The sequence below is a fragment of the Neohortaea acidophila genome (genome assembly GCF_010093505.1).
Source record: "Neohortaea acidophila strain CBS 113389 unplaced genomic scaffold BDY17scaffold_1, whole genome shotgun sequence".
NCBI classification, from domain to species: Eukaryota; Fungi; Ascomycota; class Dothideomycetes; order Mycosphaerellales; family Teratosphaeriaceae; genus Neohortaea; species Neohortaea acidophila.
The window spans coordinates 2,040,873-2,054,353 of NW_022985510.1; the positions used below are offsets into that span (position 1 = coordinate 2,040,873).

Genomic DNA, 13,481 nt, shown 5'->3' on the forward strand with positions numbered 1-13,481 from the left:
TGGAAGCCCGAGCCGTCGCCGTACAAGCCAACCGAGTGGAAGCCCGAGCCGTACAAGCCTGAGCCGTCGCCTTACAAGCCTACCGAGTACAAGCCTTCGCCTTACCAACCCGTGGAGACCAAGCCGGCAACTTACCCCACCGAGTCCAAGCCGTCGCCCTACTCCCCTGTGACCCCCACCACCATCGTCCCAGTGCCAGCTTCCCCTACCGCTCCTCCAGCGTACAGCTCTCCCACCTGGGGAACCACCTACAACGCGACCACTCCGACTGTGAGCCCCGTCATCCCCTCTACTGGCGGTGCTTCGAAGCTCGGCGGGGGTATTGTTGGCATCGCAGTCGCTGCCATCGCCTGCTTGGCCTTCTTTTAATCGCCCACAATCACGAACCATTGGCGGTCTTGCTGCAGCAGCGACCTGCCGCAGTAACGTACGGGGTGGGATGGGATAGACGGAACTAGAGGAACCTATACAATCCTAGAGATGGATATCGCAATAATGGTAGTGTTGAACGTTTTTACATAAGGTAGACTTATCTATCATGGTCTTTGAAGAATCAACAACCCTCCTTTGATTGAATGAACTATCTTCCTGTTATTAGCTGTTGTTGCGAAGCTATCCCAGCCTTGCGCCAGGACCTCTTGTGCCAAGCCCTGCGACAGCTTCGACCCAGCTTGCATCACTTCATCGAATTCCAACATCATCTGAACCATCGATGTACAGCATGTTCCAAGACTCGCGCCAGTCTAATGGGAATCCCGCGCTTTGCGTATCGCATGCGCGAATATGGGACCGTCAAAATCATTGGCACGCAGGGACGCGAGGATGAGAGTCCAAAGCGGCGCGCTCTCGCCATCATCGACGGACCATCGCTCGCCCACGCACTCTTCCACACGCTGAGATGCGATGAGCAATCCACCGAGAGCATCGCGACGATTTGTAGTTATTCCGCTTTAGGAATTGCCGCGATTGACTGGCTGGACAACTTATGGAGCTACGGCTTCGAAGTGTGAGAGCTGACGGCCCTCTAATAGTCGCACCCTATCCGACTCGGTTCGCTGATACTGGAACAGATCTGGAATCTACTTCGACGGAGCATTACCCGCCCATAAAGAGAAGGTCCGCATTGCGCGCCTACAGCATGGCATCGACAAGCTAGTCACTTTCAAACATCTCCACGATGCCATCCAACGCGCCTCTCGAAAGTCGAACAGCGGCAATAGGCGCGATGAAAATCAGCGGAGTCTTGAAATCGCACGGAAGGATCTCGCTCCGCCGCCGTTTCTTGTCTTTGCAGTCGTGGAAGCGCTCGCCAACAGCAACTACGCCGACCGCACGTGGGTTGTCCCTGGTGAAGCGGATCCTTTCTGCGTTGCGGCTGCTAGCAAGATCAATTCGAATGATGCTCAAAGGGACGTATATCTATTTACAAACGACTCCGACTTGATCGTGTACCCTTGTGGTGAGAGAACGAAAGTCGTCATGATTGACTCCATGGTCGAGCGCGAAGACGAGACTGGGAAGGTCCTTGAGGCTCGAGAGTTTTGGCCATCGGGGCTGGCAAAGGTGCGTACGTCCTGGATGCGGAGTTTCAGCTGGATTGCGTGACCAATACTGTGTCTTAGATGTCTCGTGAGCCGATGCTGGACCTGGTACGACCTGCGTACGCAATGCTGCGGCGACACGTGACGTTCAAAGCCGCTCTAGATGGCTCACGAGAGCCGATTGAGAACCTGGAGTACGCACAGTTTGCCGAGACATATTCTATCAAAGTCGCCTCTCGTCTTCTTGAGGAACTGCAAGCTCATCGCCAACCTGGTGTCAGTGGTGGGCTTCTATATTCAAGAGTGTCGGAATTTGTCCATCTGGCCAGATACGAGCAGCAACGCCTGACTGAGAACGCAGCAACATTGCGCACATCCAAGGAAGGTAGTCAGGGAAATGGAGACGACTCAAGCCTAGGCAACCCGTCACCGCGCCTTGTGATGTATCTCCCAAGCCTTTTCGAGGATCCTTCCCGAGGCAGCGCGTGGAGAGTCGGCATCCCATTCCGCACCGTCGCCGCTTCCATGGTGAGCAGCTACCATGCGCTCAACGTCGAAGTCGTGGAGTGTCGAAGAGCGGGGCTCAATGTATCGACCCAACCCCTCAAGCACCTTTCCACAGCCGACACGCAGCAGAGCCTCGAGGCCTGGAAGAAATCCATTGGCAGAGAACTTACCCGTACAACGAACCTGGGTGTCACTCGACGCTGGAGGTTTGTGGTCATGCAACTCACGCTAGCAGATATGGCGAGCGAAAACGTCGCACTGCCCACAACCGACGAGATCACATCTGTTCTGGCCTGCAAACCGGCGACCACGTGGAGGCTGGTGCACTTGCACGCACAGCTTGAAGCTGAGTACTACTCCATACAAGTCTTGAAGCAGATCATCTGCGTCACTTCCGCGGACACAACAGGCTTAGAGGGGACTCGCGAGCTGGGCAAGCAGCTTCACGCCTTGCCGGGAATCGCTGCATTTTTTGAACCGCCGTCCGAGGAGGAGTCGAACATCGAACTCACGGTGTGGAGGGCTATGGTGGAGGGCTACTTGCGTGAAGCAGGTCTCGTTGACGAACGAGCTGTAGCGGCGCAGCAGGAGATCACGCACAAGCCACTGCCCTCGACGAAGAAGAGTTTGAAGCGGAAGGGGAACATGTTTGATATTTTGTCTGAAGTGGATTAGATGTCCGCCCTAGAGCTGGAAGAAAGAGAGGAAAAGATACCCCGGACAGTGCGTTGCCGCGATCAAGGGGATATGTTTATTCATGGCTTCTCTGTGTCATGCAATGGAGTATCGTCATCATCTCATCGTGCGTGTCTAGTCACAACGCTTCAGAAAACACATGCAATGCACGCTGGATAATTCCTTCAGGCAATCTTGCTACTCAGCCTCCGACTCTCCCTCTGTCGCAGCACCTTCTTCTCCTCCCTCCGCCGCTTCTTCCAGCCGCGATTCAAATCGCCGCGATTTTCGTAGAACCATTTGCGAAAAGCACTCTCTCCCTCTCTGTGTTGTGCACCTTCCTCCCCATCGTTCGGCTGCTCAGGCTCTGCTTCGTTCTGCATGTCCACATCGTCGTCCTCATCTGAGCGGTCGTCTGAAGGGAAGCTAAAATGTCGTCCAAGAGCAGCGGTGTCCGGCGTCGGCGCCGCAGAACGGATGCTGCGCCATTCGAGATCACGCCTCGTGTGCGGAGTTTGGGGCGGCATGTCGACTTCTCCGCCTTCGTCGTCGTCTTCCTCATTTGCTGCAGTCGAGACGTCAAAGAGGCTGAAAGAAGTATCGATGGGCTTTGGCCTCGGTTTCGCATCGTCGCTTGTTTTGGACGCAGGTCTTTTGAAGAGGGCTTCAAGGGGATGGACTTCTTTTGTTCCTTCGGTGGATGCATCGATGATCATGCATGTGTCGCTGGCCACTGGTTCGTCTGGTGGCAATGAGTCCGCCACATCCCTCGTATCCTGACTTTGGACCGCCGAAACGCGAGGTTCGCTTTCTCGTTTGGACTTTCGTCGCCGAGCAGGAGGCTCCGGGTCGACGACATCGCCATCCTCAGCTACCCAGCCCTTTCCATCTTCGTAGCTCATCGGTACATGCGCACCAGCAGCGGTATCAGCATCGTGGACCTCAGGTTTGTAGCTCTTGGAGAACTCTTCGACAACGACCTTTTTCTTCGACTTCTTCTCATCTTTGCTTTTCCTCGCCTTCTTCTTATCTTTTGTCTGCATGTCCAGTGGCGAAGCATTTGGTGGGACGGCGGTCTTGAACAGTAGACTCTTGCTTTCCAGATCTCCGTCCGACCCACTGGGCTTGCGCCTGGATTTTCTCGATGATTTCTCCATCCAGCCTCGCTTGATATGTCGACCATCTTCTAATTCATGTCCCGGAAGCACGTCTTGTTCCGCTCGCTTCCTGACTTTCTTAACGCGAGGCGTAGTGCTCTCCCCATCGTCTTCTTCCACCTCTGCATCCGAACCGCGCTTCTTCTCAGCCTTGGCCGCTTCCACTCGCACTTTCGATCCTCTCAACGTAGACCCGTTCAATTTCTTCCTCAACTTCTCGGCTTCCATGGCGGGCAGCTCGACGTAGCCGAAGCCGCGATCGGGAAAGGTCTGTACGGTGTGAAAGGAGATGTTGTCGGCCTGCGCCTTGACGGAGGGTGCTAGAATCTTGTCCAGTAGCTCGGAGTTGAAAGGCGTGATGTGCAGTCGCACACGCTCGACGGCGTCAGGCGTGTCAAGAGCGAGGCCGGGCATAGTCTTACGCGGGCATTTTGCAGGTCGACGGGGGGGCTCATGGGATTTAAAGACCCATCAAGGCCACAGAAATAGCAGCAGGTTGTTGGGCGTTAAATTCGGCGGCATCTTCAGACATTTGCAGCCGGCGCTTCGAGGTGGAGAGTGGGGCTCAGATCGGCGGCCCGGTCCGTTGCACTCTTTCCGCTTTCGGTAGCGGCTCTTGGACCGTGAGGCCTCACGCCTGTCGAGATGTGTAGAGAGTATCGAATGCTCCGTCTTACCCGCGACGATCGATGACACCCCGCCCCTCGACAATGCAATAACAATGGCAGGACGGAACCGGCAGCTCGTCTGCCTCCTCTTCTTCCTCTCGCTCTTCTCCCTCTCCCTCGCCGCCTGTAAGCGACACCTACGCGCATAGCCCTGAACATCTACGAGCATGCTAACCACTCCCCGTCTTCCGCAGCACCCACCCTCTTCTGCAAATGCACCTGCTTCACCAACTCCACCATCATCCCCTTGACGCAACAATCCCCCAACAGCGACGCCACCACTCCCACCACCCGCAGCTGCAACGATTGCACCAAGCGATTCTGCCTCGACTACAACCTCCCCATCTGCGCGTCCGCCACCGAGGATGATGTGCTCACCAAGTGCTTCCAGCGGGATAGCACGAAAGACGAGGCGATTGTGTTGATCTTCATCTTCGCGACGCTAGGCCTACTGGCTTGGGCGGCCGTGAAACCCTGGGTGGTGAAGTGGAGGGCGGGGAATGGACGGGCGCGGGCGAGCTATCTACCTGTTCCCGGCCCTGGATGAGGCATGACGACCTTCGGCGAAATCTGGGTATGGCGCAACTGGGGTGGCTTTGGGTATATGTGTATAAATGGGCGACAAGCTTGGGAGGTAGACTTGGTTACGATTTGTATTCTGGTGTATCAACATCACCCTCGAGCTACGTGCTCACAGCTGTTCGATGCTCGACTTCCAGAGCCTGCATGTTGGAGAGTGTTAGGGTGAGGTTGGTCTTGAAGTGACTGTCCGTCTCCATCACAAGAAGAGAGCCAGCGCAAGGCACGCGGCCATGCTCACAGCCACCCTGCACAATAGTTTTGTACTCTCCTGGTCGAGTGTAGTTGTCTCGCCGGAGCCGAGCATGACAGTCGTTGACTGCAACGCTGGAGTACTCGCGGTAGTCTGTGTAGGCGCTGCAGTGGTGATGTGATGTGTCGACTTGATACTGTCGAACATAGAACTGCGCAAGCTGCTCAACGCGGCAGACCCAAGAGATGTAGGGCCGAGCGCGGGAGGCAGACTCAACAGCGTCGATGTCGTAAGTGAATCTGGCGTGGTAGAGGCGGATGGCATTGACGTGTCGTTGCAATTCGTGGAAGAGACAGAGGTGTTGACCGTTGCCACGGGATCTGTGTGCGTGCCCTGGCCGGAGATGACGATGGTGGAGGTCCAGGCTTGGCTGCTCGTGTTGACCGTGGTCACAATGGCGAGCACGGTGGTGCTATCAATGATGGTAACGATGGGTATGCCAGCTGGGGAGGTGGTTGAAGTCGATCCGGTGAGGGTGAGCGTCGTTGTTCCCTGCAGACGTCAATGGAAGGCTCTGTTTGGTAGCAGGAAGCAAAACTTACAGCCGGTGCAGCGGTAACAGTCTCATGTTTGGTGATCGTGGAGGGGCCCGCGGCGATGGATGCCGTGGCGAGCGCCGAAGCAGCGTACACGAGTGGCACGACCAGCGCAGAGAGCAGCATTGCGGTGGATCGGTGCACGGAAGGCGGTGGACGAAGGAATACAATGTGAGATGCTGAAGGTAACAGGGCAAGGAAGTGAGGATCGAGGAACGTCAGGAGGAGGAGGAATGTTTTTATTGAGTCCTGCGACAACAGAAACACTGCGAAATGAAATGCATGTCATGCACAAACCTTAATTCAATAATTTCTGAAAAAGGAAGGCACGCGATCGGAGGGTCCAACTTCGAGTCACGAGCTGACGAGCACGGACGGCAAGGCCATATCTCTCATCTCTGCTAGTCACGATACAAGTCCTCCAGATACTCCACCATCCGTCTTTGCAAGCCTAGTAGTTGCGTCTGGCTGACCAGTGGACTCCATTTTGGTCGCTCCCCCTTTTCCGCTGTCGAGCCGCGATCGTCCAGTATCAGGCTTTGATCCGTGCCGAAGAAGGGCACACCCAGCCCTTTCAATTCGGCAGTCATTGTGAAGTTCATGTGAAGCTGAGCGTCATATATCTTCCTGTCGAATCTCGCGAGCTCGGCCTCGGTGTCAGTAGGAGTGGTGTCATTGGGATTTGCCGGGCTGCCGCCGTTCGAAAGGGATCGCAGGATCGATTGAGCCTCCTGGGAAGATTTTGCGCGGTTCGCCTGGGCTTGCTTCAGGGCCTGTCTCTCGGCATACCACCGCATCTCGTTCCGGCGTTGGTCTTCCATCATCTGCGCTTCGTGTCAATGCGTTCTATATGGCGGTCGAGATGACAGAGAACATGTCGCCTACCTTTCGAATACTCGCAGCAAACTGTGCATTTTGCGCAGCAATCTTTGTCACGCATCTCAGGCCATCTTGCCATGTCGTGATGGTGGCGGGATCTATGACGGGCTTTGGCGAGGCAGTGGAGCGAGTCTGTGGCTTGAATCGGGGATCTGAGCCTTCCAGATCACGAGAATCGCGTGCAGATTGCTTCGCTTCATGCTCGTTTGATACGGAGCCTACGCTTGGGGGGTTGAGTGCATCATCTTTGTTGACCACCGAGTCGGTAGCATGACTGGCAGCAGCAGGAGCGAAACGAGCAAGGTTGGCCAGAATGGTTTGTAAATCTGGCGTTGAATTAGTATCGCCCATTTCAGTCTTCCGCTGCCAACAATGTGTGTGCGTGAGTGGTGATGTACAATAAGAAAAGAGGAGAGCGGATTGCACGAGTGAGGTGAAGTGTCGGGGACGGCAGCGCCAAGCCCGATGGGGATCAGCGCCGCGGGAATGTCGAAGCATCATGCCAAAAAGTCGAGCACCTCACGTTGCAGCTTCTTCGCCATCCCGATCAACCCACGCAAACAACATGCATGCGACATAGAACAGCACAAGGATTCCAACAATGGCACGATCGCCTTCCGACGCCACGCGTTTCACGGCAACAGGCCCCTACGCCGCCGAATCCTCGAGCTTCACATCAACCGCACCAGCTGCAGCATCATCATCCTCATCATCCCTCGGCTCTCGAATACCGCTGACCGGCCCCGCGCCCCCAAATGAAACGCCACAGCAAAAGATCGCGCGACTGCGCGCCGCAGCCACGGCGGCGAGAGTAGGCCAGGAAAGCCAGTACGACAAAGTGGTCCGCATAGGCCGAGTCGTGGCGGATCGAGCACACCGATACACCGCGCTGGGCCTGATAGGCCTGACGGTACTCAGCGCCATGGTGGCTACGGCTGGTGTCACAGATATGCTGGTGCACAATCGGCGACGCCGGAACGAGTGGTTTGCGGAGAAGCATGCAAAGACCAAGAGCGATTTGAAAGAGGCATTTGCGGCCATGGATCACGGTACTGCTACAGACGACCAGATGCTGTTGATCAATCGAGAGCGTGCGGCCGCTGAGGCTGCAGAGGCGAGGAGAAACAGGCCGGGGGTGTTTAAGAGGGCAAAGAGTTGGCTGTTCAGCGGACTTTCATCTGAGGAGCAGAAAGGGGGAAAGCTTGGAGCTGGAGCGGCGGATACGCTCGCCATGTCACATGCCATTAAAGAGGAGTTGCTGGATGACCGGCCGAATGGAGGCGTGTTGAATGCCGTTGAACGAAGATTAGACGAGAAGCGAAGGTCTGGCGAACAGGTGGAAGAGGTATTTCGGCCACGAGGCGGTCCGCTAGACCAAGAGGCGCAGAGAGCAGCGAATGCGGCCGCAGATCTGACCAAGAGCTGGTCGAATTGGGTATTCGGAGGCAGCAAATAAGTGGCGTGGGCCGCTAAATGTACCATACTCGGTCCTCCACGCAACGTCGTGTCTACATCTCGCCGATAATGACGAGGCCAACGGCTCTTCATGTTGTGGAACGACACCCTTACCATTGTTTCGACTACTTTCATGGTGACATATGGGCGTCGGAGAATAAGCGTAACGCCTGCCACGGGCGACGGGCCAACGTGCGGGAAGCTTGGTAGCGATGAAGTGCTCACGTATGCGTTCATCATCAGCACCAGCCAACGGAACAATCAACATTGTCAAGTGATGATGTCGCAATTGAATAAGAGCGTTCGCTTTCTTGATTTTCTTCCACCCATCAAACATCCCCATCAATCAATCAATCAATCAATCAGGCAATCAATCAATCACAGCCCGCCGCCCACCCGGAAACGCCCGGCGCTACTGCGGTGCTTGAGCTGCAGGTACAGCAGGCTGCATCACCCTCCACTGCATCACCTCCTTTCAACTGCATGACCCCTACATCCAGCTGCATCCATTCAAGCAGCCCACCACCACGCCCTCGCGCCTCGTCATCGTTTCGTTTGCATGCTTAACGCCCTCGCGCATCCACCTGCGTCGCCTCCTCTCCGCCGACACTGCATCTAGGCCCGACGGTTCGCCCGACACATTGCACCGCTCCGCTTCTGCAACGCCAATCGTTTCACCTTTTGCGCAAGGCAGCCCGCGGCAGCAGCCCTTCCGTCTCCGCATTCCACGGCGCACGCAGGTGGTGTCAAACTGCGGGGAACAGGCAGCGATGCCTCGACCTACTTCAAAGCCCCTCACGACTACTACAACCTCCTCCTCCAAACCCTTCCTCCTCACCGTCCGCCCCGTCAACATCTCCCTCACAGACGGCACCAATATCCCCCCACCCCCAGACTCGCCGCCAGCATCACCAGCAAAGCAGGTACGCGGCCCGCTGAACTCGCATCCCAGCACCCCCGAGCGCAGGATCCCCGGCGCATACCCCGAATCCGACGTCGACGAGTACGATTCACCAACGAAACCCACCCCCCCGAAACCCACACACAACACGATGTCCGCGCCCACAACTCCGGAAGTACAAAACAAGCCCAAGGGCATGCGACGCCTGCTCAGTCTCAACAACCTGCGCTCCTCGTTCAGCAGCTCCCGCACTTCTCTCGCCCTGCCTCGGCCGTCGACGGACAATCGCCCCTCCACGAGTCGCGGCTTGCACCGCCCCTTCACCCCGAGTGTCTCCTCAACCACTGCGCCATCGGAAGACGGACAGCAAAGTCTTCGCATGCGGAGGTCGGGCTGGTTCAAGCGGAAGAGTAGTATGTTCTCGCTCAATGGGGCCGCTGAGGAAGATGGGTTGGAGGATGGAAGAGCGGGGAAGAAGTTGAAGAGCTCATACTCAGTACCGTTATTACCTGACATCAAAGAGCTGGACGGCGGTGATCTGGGCTGGGATTCGACTAAATTCTCACGGGGCTTGTGACGGACGGCTTTTTGGATTTTATGACGGCGCCGGACGTGATCTGCGCGGATCTTGAGCAGGCCTTTGATTTGTGTTGGAGTCATTGAGTGGCAAGCTGGCAGGCGCAATAGATGATTGTGCGTTCCCAACGAAAGCCGTACGGCCGGTTGGAGCTTGTTGTATGTGTAGATATTAGCCTTTTGAAAATGATACCCTCTCGCTTTCACAATCATGCCTGACTCTTGTCTTAGACGCTGACATCGCCTCCAAATCCCACCGGTCTTCTCCGTGGCTCGCCCTCCTTGGGCGGCGTGTGAGGCAGGATGGCCATGACCTGATACAGCCTGCCCATGCCCTGCGGCCCCCGATCCACCAGCCTCTTCCACCCACTCTCCACCCTCTTGACCAACTCCGTCACTTCACCCTTCTTCCCACCAGCGCTCCTCTCCTTCTCCAACGCCCGCTTGATGAGCTGTGCAGCACGCTCCTCGATCCCCATTGCAGTCAAGAAGGCCGCTTGCGACGCCGGGCCGTGCACTTCGACGCCGGGCGAGGACTCGATGGCCGTCTCGGCGAGGGCGAGGAAGTCGACGTCGGCGCTCAGGTCGACGATGCCGGGGGATGAGAAGGGGGAGACACGGGCGTGGGCCTGGATGCCGCGGAGGGTGTTGGCGGGGATGGTGTCCGGGGGGCCGTAGTCGATGATGAGCGCGGCCCCCGAGGGCTCGGGTTTGATTAGAGGCTCCTCTGCTGTTGATGTTGCTGCTTTCCGCCCTGGCAGGGCGTTGGATTTGGAGGTCGAGGGTGGCGCTGGATTCGAGCCGCCTAATCTGATGGCGAGATCACGCACGTACGACTGACTTTCGGGGCTGATTTCGATGGTGGCGTCTTGAATGTCTCTGATCCGCTGGTACCGCGGCGAGATCTCTGGGAGGTACATGGAATGCGGCGTGGCGGTTCTGGACAACGAAAGCTCGAATTCCTCTTCTCCCTCCTTCAAGCGATGGGGTGGTTTCGGGGAGACGAGCATCTCTCGCCATTGACTCGATGGAGCGCTCCTTTGCCGAGCCTCGATCGGCCCAGTCGGGGTTTGGATGGTGTTTGGAGCTTGATTGGGGTGAGCCTGGAAGATGTGGATGGGGAGGGCGTCGAAGAATTCGTGTGCGACGATGAAAGGCATCTTGTCCGCTTCCTTTGGCACCAATCGCAAGTCCTCCGCCCAGATGATGCGGAGATGTGGGGAGTGTTTGCTGGTGCTCTCGTGCCCCAACTCGGTCTCTCGAAGTGCATTGTCGCCGCAAAGAAGCTTATGCTGGGCTTGTCGCAGACTCGCGCTCGCTTCCACCAAGTACACGGCCTCGATGGCTTTCGCCAGTGGCGGGAAGTTGTGAATGGTCTAGAGCTTGGTTAGACAACTTGATCTCGTTCGTCATCTCTTAGCAGGCGGGATACCTACTCGTAATACATCATCCATAAGAGTGCCTCTCCCCGGACCCATCTCCATCAAATAGACGCCCTCGCTCTTTCGCCCTTGCGCAATCCATTCCGCCACAATCCAGATGCCCACCAGCTCCCCAAAGACCTGGCTGATTTCGGGAGACGTAACAAAGTCGCCCTTGGCCCCGAACTGGTCGCGATCGAGGGGAGCAGTGGAGGTGTAGTATCCGCCCAGGTCGGAGGTGAGGCATTGGCGCATATACGAGGCTACCGGGATCGGGCCAGTGGTCTGCCTCTCTCTCAGTATTCAGGATTATGCCGTATATCTCCTTTCAAGTGCGTACCGTGATTGCTTCAGCCAGTTGTTTGGCCAGAGGTGTCGACCACTGATGCCCGGCATCTGAAGACAACCACCTTGCGCCGGCCACCCGGCACTGACTCAATGGTCGTCCATGCACACTGCGAGAAAGCTGCCGTGCCGTGTGGGCCAGGCTTCTTCTCATTATCTCGCACCGAGGTCGTAAGGACAAGAAGGTTAAGGTGTTGCCATTGTGTTTGAGTAGAAGTTTGAAGCGCGTTTGGGAAGTGTCGTCACCGAAATTCGAAAGTTTACCCGCGACACATCGCGTCCGACTTCAACCTCATCAGACACAGCATGCCTTCAAGGTGGGCAGACACGGAAGAAGACGCGGTAGAAGAGGAGAGGAGAAGGGAAGAGAAAGAGGCGAAGAAGAGGGCAAAGGCGGAAAAGCAGCGGCAGGCAGAGGAGGAGGCGCAGAGGGTGAAGGCAGCACAACGCAATGGCATAGAAGGCGAGCGCGATGGCGATGGGAGGGCAGCCAAGCGCCGCAGACTCTCCCCGGACACGGCGACAGATACACCCCCGGTCGAAAACGAGGCAAGCAGGCTCTTGCGCTTCCACACGCCTTCCTGGCAGCCCTGCCGGTCCATCGAGAGATTCCATCTCCTCAACCACATCGAAGAGGGCAGCTACGGCTTTGTTTCGCGCGCGAGGGAAGAATCGACCGGGGAGATTGTGGCGGTGAAGAAGCTCAAGATCGATCCCGTGCGAGACGGAGGCTTTCCCGTGACCGCGTTGCGGGAGATCCAGTGTCTCAACGCCGCCCATCATCGGCACATCGTCAACCTCCGCGAAGTCGTCACGGGCGAGCGCGGGCAGGGGAAGCGAGATGTCTACCTCGTCATGGAGTTTCTCGAGCACGACCTCCAAACCTTGCAGGATGAAATGGACGAGCCCTTCATGCCGTCGGAGATCAAGACTCTGATGCTGCAGCTCGCCAGCGCCGTCGAGTTCCTGCATGACCACTGGATCCTCCATCGCGACCTCAAAACATCTAACATTCTCATGAACAACCGAGGCGAGATCAAGCTGGCGGACTTTGGCATGGCACGCTTTTGTGGTGATCCGCCGCCGAACAACCTCACCCAACTCGTCGTCACGCTCTGGTATCGCTCGCCCGAGCTCCTCCTCGGGACCAAGACGTACGATGCGGCGATAGACATGTGGAGTCTGGGATGCATCTTTGGCGAATTGCTGAGCAAGAAGCCGCTGCTACAAGGCAAGAACGAAGTGGACCAGTTGAGCAAGGTGAGTGAGACATGCGGCTAGCGCATTGGCTGGGAAGGATCAGATGCCATTGCCATGCCTCCTTTCATTGACGATGCGAGAATAGATCTTCGAACTCTGCGGCATTCCCTCTAGCGATGCGTGGCCTGAGTTCCGCAGTCTGCCCAATGCCCGAACGCTACGTTTGCCATCGCAGTCCATCAAGGCGGCACAGGGCAGCATTGTACGCTCCAAGTTCCCCATCCTCACCAATGCTGGTGCAAGTCTCCTCGACAATTTGCTCTCCCTCAACCCCGCGCATCGACCCAGCGCCAAAGAGGTGCTAGAGGACGCATATTTCCGAGAGAATCCACGCCCCAAGCCGACGGCCATGTTTCCCACTTTCCCATCCAAGGCGGGCCAGGAGAAGCGGCGCAGGAAGCAGACTCCCAACGCGCCGGTCAGAGGCGAGGCGCCGAACTTGGGGGAGATTGATTATAGTTCCATCTTCAAGGGGAGGGAGTTGGAGGAGAAGGGCGGCGGGTTTGCCTTGAAGGTTGGGTAATCTCACCTCCCCACGGCACGACTTTCGATCAGGCTTTAGAGAAGACGGTATAGATCACCGGAGGCTGGTGCTTCCGCAAGGCTGTAGGCCAATTTACTGTTGTGTCATCCCTGGGCGATTGATGCAAGAGGATAGCAGAGATATTCAGTAGCAAGCTTATATGATGAGCCTTGCTATAAGGCGTCTGTGCAGCTACTATCAACCG

The 13,481-nt window shown here is 56.7% G+C and overlaps 10 protein-coding genes across 10 annotated transcripts; 5 read left to right on the plus strand and 5 right to left on the minus strand.

Moving 5' to 3' along the window:
• Window positions 1-6: 6 nt before the first annotated feature.
• Window positions 7-571, plus strand: BDY17DRAFT_342616 (uncharacterized protein; the record flags this gene model as incomplete). Its single annotated transcript, XM_033738022.1, has 1 exon — window positions 7-571. A coding segment is annotated over one exon (363 nt), but the record flags the coding sequence as incomplete, so codon positions are not given.
• A 175-nt stretch (window positions 572-746) lies between these two features.
• Window positions 747-2,723, plus strand: BDY17DRAFT_320444 (XPG domain containing-domain-containing protein; the record flags this gene model as incomplete). Its single annotated transcript, XM_033736461.1, has 3 exons — window positions 747-1,006; window positions 1,071-1,563; window positions 1,623-2,723. The coding sequence occupies 3 exons, from the start codon at window positions 747-749 to the stop codon at window positions 2,721-2,723; spliced, it is 1,854 nt and encodes a 617-aa protein (XP_033594502.1).
• A 185-nt stretch (window positions 2,724-2,908) lies between these two features.
• BDY17DRAFT_314734 (uncharacterized protein) lies at window positions 2,909-4,294 on the minus strand (the record flags this gene model as incomplete). The annotated part of the gene is made up of 1 exon (XM_033735849.1): window positions 2,909-4,294. One exon carries the CDS (start codon window positions 4,292-4,294, stop codon window positions 2,909-2,911), a length of 1,386 nt encoding a protein of 461 aa, XP_033594503.1.
• Window positions 4,295-4,412: 118 nt separating this feature from the next.
• BDY17DRAFT_21222 (uncharacterized protein) lies at window positions 4,413-5,211 on the plus strand. Its single transcript, XM_033730135.1, has 2 exons — window positions 4,413-4,674; window positions 4,743-5,211. The coding sequence occupies exons 1-2, from the start codon at window positions 4,602-4,604 to the stop codon at window positions 5,093-5,095; spliced, it is 426 nt and encodes a 141-aa protein (XP_033594504.1). The 5' UTR covers window positions 4,413-4,601; the 3' UTR covers window positions 5,096-5,211.
• Window positions 5,005-6,042, minus strand: BDY17DRAFT_329506 (uncharacterized protein; the record flags this gene model as incomplete). The annotated part of the gene is made up of 3 exons (XM_033737867.1): window positions 5,005-5,619; window positions 5,649-5,872; window positions 5,923-6,042. 3 exons carry the CDS (start codon window positions 6,040-6,042, stop codon window positions 5,232-5,234), a joined length of 732 nt encoding a protein of 243 aa, XP_033594505.1. The 3' UTR covers window positions 5,005-5,231.
• Window positions 6,043-6,117: 75 nt separating this feature from the next.
• On the minus strand, window positions 6,118-7,337 carry BDY17DRAFT_342620 (uncharacterized protein; the record flags this gene model as incomplete). The annotated part of the gene is made up of 3 exons (XM_033738023.1): window positions 6,118-6,740; window positions 6,802-7,121; window positions 7,319-7,337. 3 exons carry the CDS (start codon window positions 7,335-7,337, stop codon window positions 6,318-6,320), a joined length of 762 nt encoding a protein of 253 aa, XP_033594506.1. The 3' UTR covers window positions 6,118-6,317.
• Window positions 7,328-8,552, plus strand: BDY17DRAFT_289976 (uncharacterized protein). The gene has a single exon (XM_033732422.1). It carries the CDS (start codon window positions 7,397-7,399, stop codon window positions 8,249-8,251), a length of 855 nt encoding a protein of 284 aa, XP_033594507.1. The 5' UTR covers window positions 7,328-7,396; the 3' UTR covers window positions 8,252-8,552.
• A 4-nt stretch (window positions 8,553-8,556) lies between these two features.
• Window positions 8,557-9,921, minus strand: BDY17DRAFT_289977 (uncharacterized protein). Its single transcript, XM_033732423.1, has one exon. The coding sequence runs from the start codon at window positions 9,809-9,811 to the stop codon at window positions 8,741-8,743; it is 1,071 nt and encodes a 356-aa protein (XP_033594508.1). The 5' UTR covers window positions 9,812-9,921; the 3' UTR covers window positions 8,557-8,740.
• On the minus strand, window positions 9,922-11,695 carry BDY17DRAFT_289978 (putative S-adenosyl-L-methionine-dependent methyltransferase-domain-containing protein). The gene is made up of 3 exons (XM_033732424.1): window positions 11,489-11,695; window positions 11,164-11,433; window positions 9,922-11,103 (listed from the first exon to the last, which is right to left on the minus strand). Exons 1-3 carry the CDS (start codon window positions 11,645-11,647, stop codon window positions 9,955-9,957), a joined length of 1,578 nt encoding a protein of 525 aa, XP_033594509.1. The 5' UTR covers window positions 11,648-11,695; the 3' UTR covers window positions 9,922-9,954.
• Window position 11,696: 1 nt separating this feature from the next.
• BDY17DRAFT_289980 (serine/threonine protein kinase, CMGC family, CDC2/CDK subfamily) lies at window positions 11,697-13,471 on the plus strand. Its single transcript, XM_033732425.1, has 2 exons — window positions 11,697-12,753; window positions 12,839-13,471. The coding sequence occupies exons 1-2, from the start codon at window positions 11,800-11,802 to the stop codon at window positions 13,274-13,276; spliced, it is 1,392 nt and encodes a 463-aa protein (XP_033594510.1). The 5' UTR covers window positions 11,697-11,799; the 3' UTR covers window positions 13,277-13,471.
• Window positions 13,472-13,481: the final 10 nt, after the last annotated feature.